This window comes from Dermacentor albipictus, chromosome 5 (assembly GCF_038994185.2).
Source record: "Dermacentor albipictus isolate Rhodes 1998 colony chromosome 5, USDA_Dalb.pri_finalv2, whole genome shotgun sequence".
NCBI classification, from domain to species: Eukaryota; Metazoa; Arthropoda; class Arachnida; order Ixodida; family Ixodidae; genus Dermacentor; species Dermacentor albipictus.
In genome coordinates, this window is record NC_091825.1 from 133718163 (window position 1) to 133734601 (window position 16439).

General features: G+C 46.7%; 1 protein-coding gene across 1 annotated transcript; it reads right to left on the reverse strand.

The window, feature by feature from the left end:
* Positions 1–414: 414 nt before the first annotated feature.
* Positions 415–6392, reverse strand: LOC135921248 (cell death-inducing p53-target protein 1-like). The gene is made up of 3 exons (XM_065455560.2): positions 6105–6392; positions 3144–3321; positions 415–624 (listed from the first exon to the last, which is right to left on the reverse strand). Exons 1-3 carry the CDS (start codon positions 6118–6120, stop codon positions 519–521), a joined length of 300 nt encoding a protein of 99 aa, XP_065311632.2. The 5' UTR covers positions 6121–6392; the 3' UTR covers positions 415–518.
* Positions 6393–16439: the final 10047 nt, after the last annotated feature.

Below are 16439 nucleotides of genomic sequence, written 5' to 3' on the forward strand. Positions count from 1 at the left end.
GTCTCTAAATTCAAATAGTGCTCGAAATGACGTTGCCTCGTGTACTCAAATCATGGGACTCGTACTTCACCGTAATCCCGAAAATAATGCCGAAAGTGTCTCGACAATTATCTCTATCATAATCCAAAACTATGCGCAGTACGTTTATTTCAGACCTAAGAGTTATTGCCGAATCGTTTGTGGGCACGTAATAATTCACTGAGATGCTTATCGCCCATAGCGTTCGATAATGTTTAAACTGTTTGAAGCTACAGCTCGTGCGGCTTGCCGTTTCTTGACGCCCCAACAACAATCCGCATTTCCTGCTGCACTGTCTACGCTTCCATAGACTACCTTTCGAACTACGTTCGCTGTTTTAAGTTAGTTTGGCTAAGCCTACTTGGCTGCTAACATAACGAGAGATAAGACGAGAGGTTAGCGTATGTGCGCCTGTTTTCCAAACGACGTAAGCTTCTAAAAGAAACGGGAAGACAGCTGCGGAACAAAGTGGCAGTCCTCGCAGGAGCTCCTTTGCGCCTTCAGCACCTCTTCCTCTCGTACAGCATGGCGTTGCAATGCGGGCACACGTGGCACACGTCCTTGAAGTAGTCCATGTACAGGGGCACCCAGAAGCAGCACGGGCAGCTGTCGCCAGCAGGGAGGAAAGCACCGCGCACGCCGTAATGTTAAATTCAAACAGTTGTTCTCTCTTTCGTTCAATCATGATTCAACAATAGAGAAAAGCGAGTTAATGTCGTTGCGCAAGGCATTTATCTTGACATGCAGCGCTCTATTCGGGCCGCACAAAAAAAAGAAAACAATAAACTTGTTCGCTTGCTCGCCCCAATTAGTTAATCAACCAACCAAACAACCAACCAATCAATCAATCGGACTATTTCATTCACTCGATCAGTTACCCACTCACTCGTTCTTTTGTTTTGGTCACTCACGCAAACTGCATACGTCAGCCAGTCTTCGTCTCCTTCATCATTTGCGCGTTGACGAATATCGCCGACTAGCGCAGCTTTCAGCCGTATAATCAGTTTAGCTGGGCAAGACCAAACCCGCCCATCCCATCCCACCCAGCCAACTAGCCACGGTCAGATAACCAGAAAGCCCTCACAATTCATTCATTCATTCATTCATTCATTCATTCATTCATTGTCTGTCATGCACAAGATCCGCATTCGTTCATACCGTAGTTAATGTTGCGGATTGCGGCGTTGAAAGATGGCGTATACGGGCTTTCTTAGCTGGTTCTGCTCGGCCGAAAGTTTGGTCTCGCGTGTGACCTGCCTTTAGGAGATTGTGGGAGAAGATCTTGGAGGCTTCGTCAACTGCAGGCGCATGAACTCTAACTAGAACCTCAACCTACTGCAGGCTTTGCACCGCTCGCAATTCAACTGCGTTCATCGACTGATTACAGGGACATTTGAAGCCACCATGCGACGCTATCAGTCCAGTCTTCGCAGCGACTACTACTTTCTAATTTACCTTCCTACTCTAAGATTCTTTTTTCTGGCTCCGCGATACGATAGGCGAGATAGGGGTGTCCGCTATTTGGTGTTTCTGCGAATACTAAGTAAATTTTAAAAATCGCCTGTGGCAGATAGCATAATTATACTTCTTGAGATGGTCTACTCGAAGAGGTTGGCGTTACTTGCGCGAGAAATAGAAATGCATAACCGGTTAATTAATGATACATTCACTATTATGTTTTGAACGAATTACTTCGCGGCACATATTGCAATTTACAAAATGCAGCCGGTGAGCCTGCAAGGAATGTCCACTTGAAAAAAAAAATGTTGTTGATGACATCTTTTCGAGATATGCGCCATCAAACTTGCAGTAAAAACGCACTGTCGTTCCACGTGCACCTTTTTTTAAACAAAACGCCATCTTACGCATCGAAACACACACACACATATATATATATATATATATATATATATATATATATATATATATATATATATATATATATATATATATATATATATATATATATATATATATATATATATATATATATAGTCATATAATGCGAAGCCAACAAACACTGACACCAAGTACAACATAGGGGAAATTGCATGTGCTTAATAAATGAAATAAAGTAATGATAAATTAATGGAAATTAAAGTGGATGAAAAAACAACTTGCCGCAGGTGGGAACCGAACCCACAATCTTCGCATGTCGCGTGCGATGCTCTACCAATTGAGCTACCGCGGCGGCGTTTCCCCATCCACTTTCTTGGGTATTTATGTGTACTAGTAGAACCCTGGGAGTGTTAGCCAGCGCCCCCGCTCACAGACCTTGGCGGCGGGTTCGTGGGTTCGGTTCCCACCTGCGGCAAGTTGTTTTTTCATCCACTTTAATTTCCATTAATTTATCATTACTTTATTTCATTTATTAAGCACGTGCAATTTCCCCTATGTTGTACTTGGTGTCAGTGTTTGTTGGCTTCTCATTATATGACTAATAAATATCGGGTCCCTCGGTTAACCCCCTTTCTTGTCGTTTATATATATATATATAACCATGTTCGAGAATTAGTAACTCGAAACTGGTGCCATCCTGATAATTGGTTTGGATCTGCCTTGCGATTTCCCTAGCCACAACCTTTATATTACAATACGTGCCGTAAGGTAATTACTAAAAATATTATTAGTATTTTTCTTTTTATTTAGTCGATTATGCATTTCAATTTCTCGTTGAAATAGTGTCCACCTATTTGAGCAACACAACTCAAGCATAACAAGTGTGCTTCTGCCACACGTGATTTTTTTTTTATTTCTTACAGGCTTCGCAGAAACACCCTATCAGTTTTATCAGTTTAATCATCCGAGGAACTTCTGAAAATTTGCTGTCTAATGGCGCTACATGTACGTCGCGTGAACGCTTGGTCGTTGCTTTCTTTGCATTGCTGAGTAGCTCGAATTTGTTTTTGCCTTTACCTTTTTTTTTCGCATTATACAGGTGCTCACCGTCAACAAACACTTCATACAACATGCTACACGTGCACAATCTCTCCAAAAGCGATGGACCCTCAAGGATGCCGTTTGGTTGCCAGGGAATTCTTCGGAAAGCTTACAAAAGAGAAGAAGAAAGAATAAAAAAAAACATTCTCGCGTTTTCGATCTCGTTTCTGTAGACTCTCGCTCACAACACAAAGCAGGTGACGCAGGCCATGGACATCGCGAAGCATCCGATCTTGAGCTCAAGCCTGGTCGTGACCCGGCGGTGGCACTGCGGACACGTGAGCTGCACCGGTACGTCGCCGAAGGCCGGCCACTTCTCTGGCGTCATGCTCGGCCGAGCCGTGAGGTTCACCCCTTCGGACACTGTGGGGCCCACGAAAAAAAAAAAATTAAATTATGGGGTTTTACGTGCCAAAACCACTTTCTGATTATGAGGCACGGCGTAGTGGAGGACTCCGGAAATTTCGACCACCTGGGGTTCTTTAACGTGCACCTAAATCTAAGCGCACGGGTATTTTCGCATTTCGCCCCCATCGAAATCTGGCCGCTGTGGCCGGGATTCGATCCCCCGACCTCGTGCTCAGCAGCCCAACGCCATAGCCGCTGAGCAACCAGGGCGGGTAAAACGAAACATTCCGACGCCCACGAAACTTCAGTTAACATTTACAACGGATTCCGTGTTCACGACGCGTTATCTGTTTTCTTGGAACGCAGATATGTGCTCAGAATCACCCGCACGCTAGCAAAAAAAAAAAAAAATCTTACTCTGGCACACTGCCGAACCTTGGACCACCGCGTGGGAGGGGCGAGTTTGCAATCCGGAGGCTAATAATCCCACAGTGTAATAGGTACCGCCAGCTGCGACGTTGCCTCCGAAATCTCTGTCGTACCGCGTTCCTCAATAGCAAATATCTCCGAGCCTGCGCTTACTATGTAGTCGCGTCGTGCTAGCTACGTGTCACCGAAAGGGAACACGTTAGGCGGTCGAGATGAATAGTTTCAAAGTGCACTTATCCTCCATCTGACAATCTACTACTTGCACGGACGCGAACCGCCACGCGTACAAAATTAAATTATGGGGTTTTATGTGCCAAAACAACTTTCTGATTATGAAGCAACGCGTACAAAATAAACGCAGAAACTTATACAAGGAAATGCAAAATGAGTCCAAACTAACGCAAGCAGAGCGTGGCGCCTCGAGTATGCAGAGACGATTGGGTACGCCACTTCTAAATCTCCCTATATGGACAGAGATGCCAGCGTGCAGGCATAATGAGTTCGCGACGGGGCCGCCGTATTAATATGAGCCTGTGTACTTTTTAAGTAACCTTTAAAAAGACAGTGAAGCTGTGTCAGCGAGGGTTGCAATGTGGGCTTGTTGGTAATGCATCTAGCGCTGTGTGTGACCCTGTGTGTCTTCTTCTGTTCCGTCTTTTATTCGCGCTTCCGTACACCCCTTGAAATTGTGTAAGCGAGTTCTCACCTCATTCGGAGGGCCTATGACAGGGGTCTGTTTAGCAACTGCCAGAAATATACCCAAGACTTTGCAAACGTTTCGTTATAACCGTTGCGATGCTTTTACTATACCCGACCTTTTCAATTGATTCCCTTTATATTAGCTTATATTACTTCTGTGTTATCTCTTATTCCCGACGCATGCGCTGATTGACTGGGCTGGGGTACGAGCGGAAAGGAGGCAGGCGCCCCCTCAGCCTGCCTCCTCCTTGCTCCTACTGCTTCAGCCATTCAGCGACGGCCGAAATGGACAGTCCACAAGGTGAATATCTGCACAATACACTCCCCCCTTTCCCCCAACACGACGTCGTGTGACGAAAGGTAGAACTGGCGGTTGCTTGCGACAGCAGCAGTAGGGGAACGGCACTGATTGGCAACTGAGTTCCAACAATATACATATACTCCGCGTCCTGGTCCTGGTTAACCTCCCTACCTTTCATTTATCATTTTCTCTCTCTCTCTCTCTCTCTACTCCGCGTCACCTCGAAGGAGTCAATGAACTGACCTCTTCGTCGCGAATCATAACTACAGGCACACGCTTTTTCGTGATTAGTTTCGCTGTTCGCTGGAGAAAAACAATTACCAGGGATAGTAAACGTAGTTGACAATCGGCCATATTCCTGAGGAACGATTTGGATGACGTGTACCCGTCACGTGAGCTAAAAAACGGGAGCTATGACGCTACAGAAAGTTACCTAGCAGCTGACGGGATTTAAAACCATGTCTGCGATATAACTGATACCGAACCACAAAACTGCATGACGATGCAGTCTATGGCGGCGCATTACCGAGCCCCGTGGAGTCGAGGCTCAGACGTTGCGCTGCTGAGCACCAGGTGGCGGGTTCTAAGCCGGTCACAGAGGGTACATTCCGATGGTGGCGGAATGCAAGTACGCTCGTGTATCGTGTATTAGGGGTACGTTAAAGACCACAGGTTGTGCAAAATTAATCCTGAGCCCTCCATTAACGCGTTTCTCATAACCCACCATGGTGTTTCGGGACATTACACCCGACGATTCAGTTACCAAGCTCGATAGATTTAGCTGCAGTGCAAGTAGATGATAAGATTGAGCATAGTCGTTGCCACAGACGTTGCAGGGAACGATTTCATTGAAAGTTAGAGGCAGCGGGCAGTGATCCAAGTCGTAGAGGAATCATGGGTCTAAAGCCTGCAGTTTTGCTAGCTCAGGTCCTTGGGAATTTCGGTATAATCGCCCGTGGTTAGCTCACGATGAGATAGATATACCGAGTGCTCTCCTGCGTTTCTTAGAATTCGCAGTACGAGGGAAGAATCGACAAACGTAGAAGACAAATCCTCGCCAATATCGGCGCATGCCTCACCAACTGCAGCCCACACGAATAGATCGCTTAACAAGGAGATCCCGTTGTGTGCTCTCGCCGAGGACACAGTTACAAGCATCATACTTCTGGCCCCCGCTCCTTCGCTCCTTCCACCTCTATTTTCCCTATTTACCCCATTATTTCCCAAATGTATTATTGTATATGCGTCCCAAAAACAACGCAGGCTCAGATTACATCCCTTCGATGTTACTTATGTTGAAACTGCCGCAGCTTTTGCCGTTGGCCCATGGAGCGTTTGGAAGTCTCAAGAGGAATCAGTGTATCCAAACCTTCGCGCTGGGGCATCCTTGGAACAGCGTCCGGCTGCTTGACGTTTGGCTGACCGGGTACCGGAGGTGGCAGCGTTACAGCGGCAGGTTGCTGAGTCACAACGGGCGGCGGCTGCCTCGCTGGCGACTTGGCCGGTGGTATGGCCGTTGGTTTGGCGGGTGGCTTGAGCGGTGGCTTCGGCGGCGACTTGGTACGTCGTGGTCCGGCGGGAAGCGCCCGTTGCACGGGAGGGGCTTGCACAACAGCGGCGCTGCGTTTGCAGTGGTGGTGATGACGACGAAGACGGCGACGACGATGACGACGATGATGCTGATGGCCTCATATTATGGCTCATACCCACACTGGGGGATTGGCCAAGAATTGTGGGCTGAAACTTTTACTAATGTTCTGAAATGTTACATACTCGATTGAAACAAAAAAAACCCAAAACACTTACAAAGACAAAAATAGAAACAGCGAACATTCAATAAGTTATTCGTTTAGTTGATTGCATATGTAACCGCAAGTGGCATCAAACACGTCCCTGTGGCTGAACCCTGTAACTGGCGCCCCGAAAGATGGCATTATTCCTGATTATAACCACAATTTAGCAAGCGGAATTTCTGGAAATTTGCAGAGGCTTCAACAACTTCTTCCTCCATCCGCTTCCTGACCGGTTCATCCATCGCGGGTTGTGGCGCACGCGCAGAACGGATTAAAAGCATTTTTCCTGGCGGCTTCAGATGGAGTGAGCCTTCCTCCACCTTACGGGTTTCCGCAGAACTGATTTGCAATATTCGGTGCCTCTGCAGGTGCTTAGAGTTGTCGATTAATTCGCCCTCGCGCTGCAATCTCCTTGCCCCCTATGGTTAGTTCAGGAGGCAAGCAGATTGCAGCGTGACGTCGATTCCTGGTTAGCTCAGATGGTAAAGCGGCTGCTCGGAAAGCCATTAACCCCGTGTTCGATGCCCGCGCAGACCAGGACGAATTTTTCTTCAACTGCGAAGCTTTCGTTCCGAGAAACCCACATGGATGTTCTTTCTATCTGTGTGCCACAGCCGAGTGGATGACAGTTTTCTTTTTCACGGACCTTGCGGGCTTCCGCGGAACTGACTTGCCATACGCGCTTGTACCTTTGTCACCACAGATCTGGCCTGACGACCTCTTCTTTTTGCTCCCTTTCTAATAATGAAAGCCATTGTTACTAGCAGTGGAAGCATGACGAGCAGTAGGACTTATGCAATCAACAAATTACGTAATTATTCGAATTTAGGTCGAACGTCTTCTAAAGCAAAGCTTGCCTGTATTTCCGGCTGAGGCGTGGCAGCCAGGCTGTGGTCCGGCGGCTATCTCGACGAATACATTTGTGGATATATATACAGGATGTCCCAATCATCATGCACCAAGATTTAAAGATACACAAATGTCATGTAGCTAGACAGAACTAAGATAATGTTGTTTGTCGTCGCTTGGAAATACTTAATTGTTTTATTGATTTTTTCGCGTTCTTGTATTCTGACAAAACATGTACATCTTCAATTGAAGTCTGGCGTTTTACGTTCCAAAACCATGATGTCATTATGAGGCACGCCGTAGTGGAGGCTTACGGATTAATTTTGACCACCAGGGCATCCTTAACGTTCCCCCAAAGCTCGGGACACTGGCGGTTTTGCATTTCACCGCAATCAAAATTCGGCCACCACGGCCAGGATTTCATCCCTCGACCTCGTGCTTAGCAGCGCAGAACCAAAGCCGCTAAACCACCACGGTAGGTCAAATATATGCATCTCCCTGTTCTGAATAACAAAAAAAAAAAATAACTTTCTAACCTGAACATAAAATATAGGCTCCCAGGTACGTCTAAAGCATACCGATAGGTCAGCAGAATGGTGAACTTCACTTCACAGATTCTTTGACTTACTTTGCTTTCTTTGATTTAGCCATTCGGTATGTGCCATTGGGTGTGCAATCGTCGACAATGGGTACGGAATCGCCGAATGTGTCTTCACCCGTGCCGTACTTTTCTGCGCATACATCTCTCATCACCAAAACGTACCCATCGCTGTTAGTCGTAAAGCATTTATTTACCGCTTTACTTAAGCTTCGCTTCGCATCGACTCCAACGTGCACCTTCGATCTGCATATTTTTTTTCTTTGTTTTCGAAAATGTTCCCAAAAATGAGCTATCGACTTATATTCGTGTCCAAAGAATCTCGACCAATATTCGTGAATAAGGCTAGCAAAACTACCGATATAATACACAGTTGCTCCGTCGCGCCCACCGTAGAAACATTCTGGATTATCTTCAGACTGGCTTTATGAAATGCATGCCTATCCAACGTAACTCGACGGCAAAGGAGATGACGTCGCTTTGGGTGCCAAGGACACGTGCGAAACATCCGATGAAGACGACTTGTTTGGGCAGTTCCGACGAGAATGCAGCTTGGGGCATCGACTAGCTTGACTTAGTAGCCGTGCTTACAGTAAATGAAGGTGAGTCGTGTTCAAAGTCTTTGGTTTCTTGTTTTTTTCTTAAGATGGTATATGGGCTGACCTATATTCGAATTGTACGACATACAGGCGGAAGCCTTATATGTCTGATCAGTCAATCGACGTTGACCGAAAACGCGTCGACGACATGAAAGGTACAAAAAGGCTACGAACCCACGACCTTTTGTGCTAAGGTGGAGTTAAGGCATAGTTAAGATCGAGTTATTTAAAGCACTCGAACTCGCGACCTTGGGTGGGTGTCGAACCCTGGACCTTCGGAATTAAGAGGGATGACTGAGCGAAGTACACTAAGCAAATTAAGTGCGCCATGTGTCCGTATTTAATGCATCGGCACTTTGCTTTCGCCTTCAAGTCATCTTAGGGATAACATAAGAGGCCCTGTGAATTTTTATTTCTCGGCGAGTTCAGTATGTAGGGGTCGACCTATATTTGTATTCGACCTACTTTGTGCAGTAAATACGTAACAGTGGCAGCTTTTTGTGAAGGATAACTTAAGCAAACCACATGATGACGAACAGCGGCGTCTGTGTGCTTCGCGAAGTGATACTGGAAACCATTGTAATTGATAATGAAATCACACCACATCATGACGATCATGGGTGCTCGTGTATTGACAAAAGAAGACCACTCACGGATGCTGAAGAAAGACAGTGTAATTCTTCAACTCTACCCCGAACTGCTATGCTTGGGAGGACTGGCGGGCGAAACAATTGAAGCGCTCGCAAGCCACGTTATTGAAGCCACAAATACAGACCTGTTATCCATTCGTCTGCCCGTACTTCACCCTACCCGAAGAGAGAGTGGATTTTCAGTAAGTGGGGGTTTCGCAACCTGTGGGAGTTGTCTGGAGACACTTCAGGGAGCGGCGGCGTTTACCACTACTTGCCAATCGTTACCAATCGCTTAGCGCACGACTGCACTGCTTAGTGGGTGCAGGTTGGGCTTAGCGAAGCCTTCGCTTCGTCTTTGGAGAACCCTCGATAGTTCCTCTTGGCAGCTTTAGTAACACATGACATGTTTCTGCCACATTTAACTCTGCGGCATGGTTATCCTTACTCAAGTTAAAAGGAGGTGCACGGGCGAAACAATTGGCAGCAGTGCTTTGCAAGACTACATGCGCCTGGATGCAGCACGCGAACACCATGCTCCTCCTAATCGCATTGACTGGCTGGCCTCGCATTTACCCTCCAAACACGACCCCTAATTACCTCTTAGGTAAGAAAGCAGTGGAAATGGAGCTAGAAGAGAAACTAACGTTCCTGAATCACTGATCGAGCTGGCGATATTAATTATGGGCATCGCCTTTAAAGAAGGGAACAATGTGTGGCTTCAGATAAACACTGACGAATTTATTATGTGTTTGTATTACTAACGCTTCTTGGTTCTTGCCTCTGGTTAGATAATCGCAAAACGATGTTGGAAAGGAGTGAACGCTCTGCGCGTCCTTTCACAGCCGTTCACCTGCTTGTGCCTGTCTTACAGTAGGCACGCCTGTACTAGAATAGGTTAATTGCGAAGGTAATTTTAACTAATTATTGCGTAGTTAATACGATGTAATACCGCAAATAGTTAATATGGTTTGCTGGTCAATATGGGTAATACTAAGTTAATGTTGCGTGTCGTCGACACGAATGTATTCTTCTCAGGCGCTGACGTAAGAGAGAAATATCATCTATAGATAGTAGGCGAATGTATAACAGGTCTGGATTTGGGATTTCAATCTAATTATGATGATGATGATGAAGAACTTTATTTATCCCTCTTTAAAGGGAAGGGGGCAATGGAATAGAGGGTTGGGGAGGAACTACTTGAAGTAGGCCTCCTTTATCCTCTCAGCCCAGTCCAGGATGGCCTCCTGAAGATCGGGCCTGGAGCTGCGCAAGGCAGCCTCCCACTGCTCCTCACTAGATATTAATTGCTTGAGGAAAGGGTAATAGACTCAAATTAAACATCAGTAAAACTAAGTACTTGCTCTTCCGGCCGCGAGGGACCTACCCGAATGTAAACTTGCATTTCATATTTCAGAACTTACCATCGAACAATATTTATCAGTTAGATATTTTGGGGTTACGTTTCAAGAAGGCCGTTCATGGACGCTTCACGTTGACACGCTCCGAAGTGACCTCGGGCGAGCTGTTAACTTTAAATAAAATAAGATATCCCGTCTGCGGTGGAAAGGCAGATGCGCTTCGTGCTTATTCATTCGCGGTTGTGTTACTGTTTTTAGTATGGTCAACAACAACTAAGAATAGCCTAGACAGTCTTTTTTTTTCTTTGCAAGAGCGAGCGGGGCGCGCAATTGGAAATTTAGAAATTTCAGAACACACCATACGCATTTTTAAATCTAATAAAATACTGCGTATTCATAAATTGTATAAATATAAATTGGCCTAAGGTATTTCTCACCAGAACCAAACAACTGCAACATTTCAAACAAAATATCGAGCGAAACCTTGTCCTCCGTACTACATACGAAAAAGTTTAATACCCAAGCAACGTTCCTGTACAAATATATGGTGATCAGAATATGAGTTTTATGAAACCAGATCTACTAAACGAATATACGGAAACAGTTGAAACACTCGTTGCGGCTACCTCTGTGCAGAAACACGGAAGAAAGCTCAGGGAATTTTTTTCGTTATACAAATTAAAAGAGCGATTTGCTGATTTAGTTGGTTTCCGTTTTCTCTGCGAGTCTCTGCTATCATTGTGAAAGTATGGAACATGCTCATGTACCCGGACGACTGCTGCCTCGACATACCTGCACCTGTATCATATACCTGTACGTACCTGTTTTCAGGTGTTATTGATGTTCAAATTTCTTATCGATGTCTAAGTTTTACCCTTTTCCAAATTGCCGCATTTCTATTCTTTTTTGTCATTGCATTATGTGGTTGTGTGACCGCAGCTGCCAAGGGTGGTGCGGCCCAGTCAGGAACGTTCATTGCTTTTTATTTGTCGCGTCCTCCAAGGTATTTCTGTAAGGAATGTCTTGAATACATGAAGAAAGAAAGAAAGAAAGAAAAAAAGAAAGAAAGAAAGAAAGAAAGGAAGGAAGGAAGGAAGGAAGGAAGGAAGGAAGGAAGGAAGGAAGGAAGGAAGGAAGGAATTAAGGAAGTAAGGAAAAAAGGAAGGAAGAAAGGAAGGAAGGAAGGAAAGAAGGAAGGAAGGAAGGGAGGGAGGGAGGGAGGGAGGGAGGGAGGGAGGGAGGCAGGAAGGAAGGTACGCCTGTATTAGAGTAGAGTGCATTAGAAGGAAGGAAGGAAGGAAGGAAGGAAGGAAGGAAGGAAGGAAGGAAGGTACGCCTGTATTAGAGTAGGTGCGCTTAAGCAACGAGACCGAACTTTAGCGCTTATATTTTAATTGCTGGCGGAGTAGACTGCAATCACCAGATCAGACGGCGAAGGTTTAATCCCAATGCTTTCCCCCTAGTATCTAGCGAGACCTTAGGAACCGCTTGTCGGTATAAAACCAGCGTTTGTGTGCCATCCGAACACAATTTTGCAAAGTGACCGGGAACGCGTCACAGAGTGTGCGAAGGTTTTAATTGCGGCCGTTTCTCAAGCTTCAGTAGTGTATCTGAAAAGCGAGTTCCGGCGCGAAACAAAAGCAAGGTGAGTGTTTCATCTTTTCTTCATTCGAATGACACCAAAATGCCTCCCCAGCTCATTCCTCTGCTTTTCCTATATCTGCTTAATCAGAAGCATGCTTATTTATATACGGGAACTCGGTTCCTGCCGCACCCTGTGAGCAGTACAGGGGTGCCAGGCTAACAGGAGTGCCACTGAGCGTCATTCACAGAGATAGAGAGCATATGGGACGTACGAACATTGCTCGATTGCAGGGCCCCAAAAATATCACAAGACGTAGCGAAACAGAGGAAGATTAGGGGAGCCAGCACAAAGAAACTCAAGATCACTGCATAACGGTGACACAGGACAGAGTAATTTACACGTACGCGCAGAGCAAAAGAAGAAAACGACTGCGAGTACGAATGGATATCAAGAGAAGACAGCGTTAGGGGCAGGGCTCTGACTGCCTCTCCCCTCACCCAATCGTGCACTCTCCCTTTCTGTCCTATGCTGCTGTTTGTGCGGCTGTTTGTTGCGTCGCGTGCTGCAGTATTACAGTCACTTTCTTTCTTTCCTTCTTTCTTTACTTCCTTCTTTCTTTCTTTTTTTCTTTCTTCTCCCTCATGTTCGTTGCATGCGAAGCAGTCATGCGGTGAAGCCGAACCTATAGCAGTGACGGAAGCTTGAGGTACATCTCTTCGGGGGTATCAGAAGTTCTGCTGGCGGAAGTGAGCGAAGTGGTTCCGCGTTAGCTGTTCTTGCTCGCCGATTCTTTCGCCTTGTTCCCGCCGTCTTGTCGTTTGCCTTCTGGTAGCCTCAGCACATCTGCCGAGCTCTCCCGATCTCGGTTTATTCTCGCGTGGTGCCGTCTCTCGCGACTGGGCAAAGTCCACAGGAAAGGAGCTAACTCGTCCTGCGTGTATCACGCCGCTGTTGATGAGACGAGATTACGTCCGCCAGGTGCCCAGAAAAGCACCAGTAGTGCCTGCGTCTGTTCCTCTTACCATCTCCGGCAGAGATAGATTGGTCTGTCAATCGAAACACACGCACCAGTGGCGCTAGCGCTGTTGCCGTTGCTTACGTGTTAATAATGTTGGTGTTGACTTCGAAGTCACTCTATCTTGTGTGGCTCTTCCTATTCTTATTCACGCACACGTTTGGCGATTCTTTCTTGGTTTACGTGCCGGGTTACCGATTAGGTGAGCCTATAGTAAACGCGCCCTCGCGCCTTCCCGTGAGAATTATATAGGCTATCTGAGCTGTGCATTAAGGATTGTTATTCCATAAAACCTTAATGTATATAAGATGCACTTGCAATTTCTGTGTGATTCGAGCGAAATTGGTCATGCAAAGCAACGATGGATACCTTATTTCACGCGAATTTTCATCGTGTACTGCGCCAGGTAAATCTTCGAGAAATCGTGGCTTGTTTTGACATTGCATTATTACTACACTATAGCAGTAGCCCAGGTGACCAAGCCAGCCGGCTTGCTGGACACGCCAGAAAAGATCTTGCCCCATCATAGTCACGTTCAGTAGAGGTATGTGCAAACACAAAGCATGGTATAAGTCCACAGGGCCGAACTATTCACTTATTGTGCGTGAGGTTTCGCTTTCATTAACTACTGTTAACAAGCAAGTGCACTAATCAGCATCATATTATCTGCAAAATGTCTAAAACAGTAGCAAATACACGCGTACTAGCGATGCAAAAACCAGCCATGAATGCGTAGTGTCAGGTGTCAAAAAAAAAAAGAGAAGAGAGAAAATAAAACGCGTGCACAGGAATTTTCGCACATACTTGCGTGCCGGTGGATGGCGTCCTCATCGGACACAACGCTTAACGAAGTACGCAGTAGCCTGTAAATAAATCGTGGCAGGCAGGGCAATGTAAAATAAAAAAAGCGGCAATAATTGGACAAATTTTCTTACATCGGCAAGCGTTAAAATAGCGGGAAGTGAAGTTGCGCGAGGATCCAGACAGCTACAGGTTGTGATGGTATCTTCGACGCAATCGAAACGCTACGTGAAAAAGAAAAAAAAAAGAAAAAGAACCTTTGCTTTCCGGGTTCATCTTGCTTCCTTTACGAAGGCCACAAAACTCGGAATTCCCAACCGCCTTTTTGCAATCAATCGTAACGGCTTGCCTGTCAGCGAACTTGCTGCGCATCATGTATAGCAAAGATTCGCGAAGAAGACGTTCTCTTCCGGTAGCCGCTCGCTTAGTGCCAATGGCTCGGACTTTTTTTTTTAATGCGAGGATAAATGACTCAGGGCATACAAGGGTATGGGATGGGGGTGAATAAGGATGATTAAATGAATGAAAAAAGATTTGCCGACCTAATGAAGTCCAAGAGGAATCGATAATGCGGTCCCTGCGTCCAAGCAGTGTAATGGCTCAGATAACGCGGCGAGAGTCCCGCTGCTGCGAGGTGCCGGAGCCTCGTCGGTTTCAGTGCAAGGCAAACCCACTGAAACCGACGACTTGTGGGTACACGGCGAGGAAGTAGGCACAACGACGGCGTTAATTGGCAGGATGACGACGATTGCTTGGCGACGAAAACGTTGTAAAAGGCGGCATTGTTTCGACAGGGGCGTGACTGGCAACGACAGCAATGACGACGCGATGAAAATTGAGCACGCCTAGTTTCGCCATTACTTTTGCTCCTTCACGCGGATTCGACTCTAAACGACTGCACGACGTGCTATCAGCGACACCCCACCCTACGATTCTCACCGGAGATTTTAATGCTCACCATCCGCTTTGGGGGAGCTTGAAGATGGACTCCAGGGGAAGGAGACTAGCATCCTTTGCCACACAGCACGACCTTCACTGCCTCAATGATGGTAGCCCAACATATTTACGCGGGCTTACATACAGCAGCTGCCTAGACTTGACCCTGGTTTCTCGGCGTCTTGAAAGAAACGTGCAATGGTTTCCAGACATCGAATCCCGTGGAAGCGACCACATTCCGACGTACCTGAAGATCAAGGGACTATTTAAATGCCCCTCCACGACACTCCGGAGAATTGACTGGTCGGCGTTTCGGTCGCACATGGAGGGAGTATGTCAGCTAGGGAACCATTCAAGTCTGGAAAACGAAATTCAAAAAGCCATGCAAGATACTACGCGTGCTTTTCAGCCTTTCCCGAAATACGAAGAATTTGAAGCCGAACTGCAGCGACTACGAGCAGTTCGCCGGCGGGCTGAAAGAAGATACAGGAGAACCAAATCCATCCATGATCTCAGAGAGGCAAGGCGGATGCAAAAGAAGATTCAACGCCGCATTGATGCACTTCAATCTCAAAGATGGAAACGTTTCTGCGAGTCGTTGGATCCACGTCAGCGATTATCTCAGATATGGAGAACTGTGCGTGGACTTCGTGTATCACCGCAACAGCGTGTTCCTTTTAAGTGCCTCGCTTTGCAACAAGGTCGCAGCGAAATAGACGTTGCCGAAGAATTATGCTCAAGACTTGCCAGCTCGCAGCCTCAACGCGCCCTTACACCATGTGCCACACCTGTGCCACGGGACTCCCGCATGGATGTAATGTTTTCGGTGGAGGAGCTTGAAGCGGCACTAGCGACTTGCAGGCGCTCTTCGTCACCTGGGCCGGACGGCGTTACCTATGCGGCGCTCGCCAATCTTGGGCAGAATGCACGCCTCATGCTGCTAAACCTTTACAACGAGTCTTGGCGCAACGGTTTGGTTCCACGTGAATGGAAATGCAGCCGCTTGGTTCCACTTCTCAAACCTGGTAAATCACCGTTAAACTTGTCATCGTACCGCCCCATCGCTCTGGCCAGCTGCATAGGGGAAATAATGGAACGAATGATTTTGACGCGCCTGGAATGGTACCTGGAAAGTTACAACGTGTACCCAGATGCTATGGCTGGCTTCCGGCGTGGGCGCTCATCCATAGATAATGTCATCGATTTGGTCGCGTATGTTCAACATCAAAAACGGATGAAACGACTCACTGCGGCATTATTCCTTGACATAAAAGGCGCCTATGACAATGTAGCACATTATGCCATTATAGAGGCTCTGATTAAAGCAGGAATCGGTGGCCGCACTTTTCAGTGGCTGTGCAGTTATTTGACCGGCAGGCATTTCTTCATGATGACCGAGGAAGGCGCCACGACTCAACACCAAACGTTCTGTGGAGTACCGCAAGGCGGAGTGTTGAGCCCGACGCTATTCAACCTAGTGCTCGTTGGCCTAGTCCAATGCTTGCCCAACACAGTTCAGGTATCAATATATGCCGACG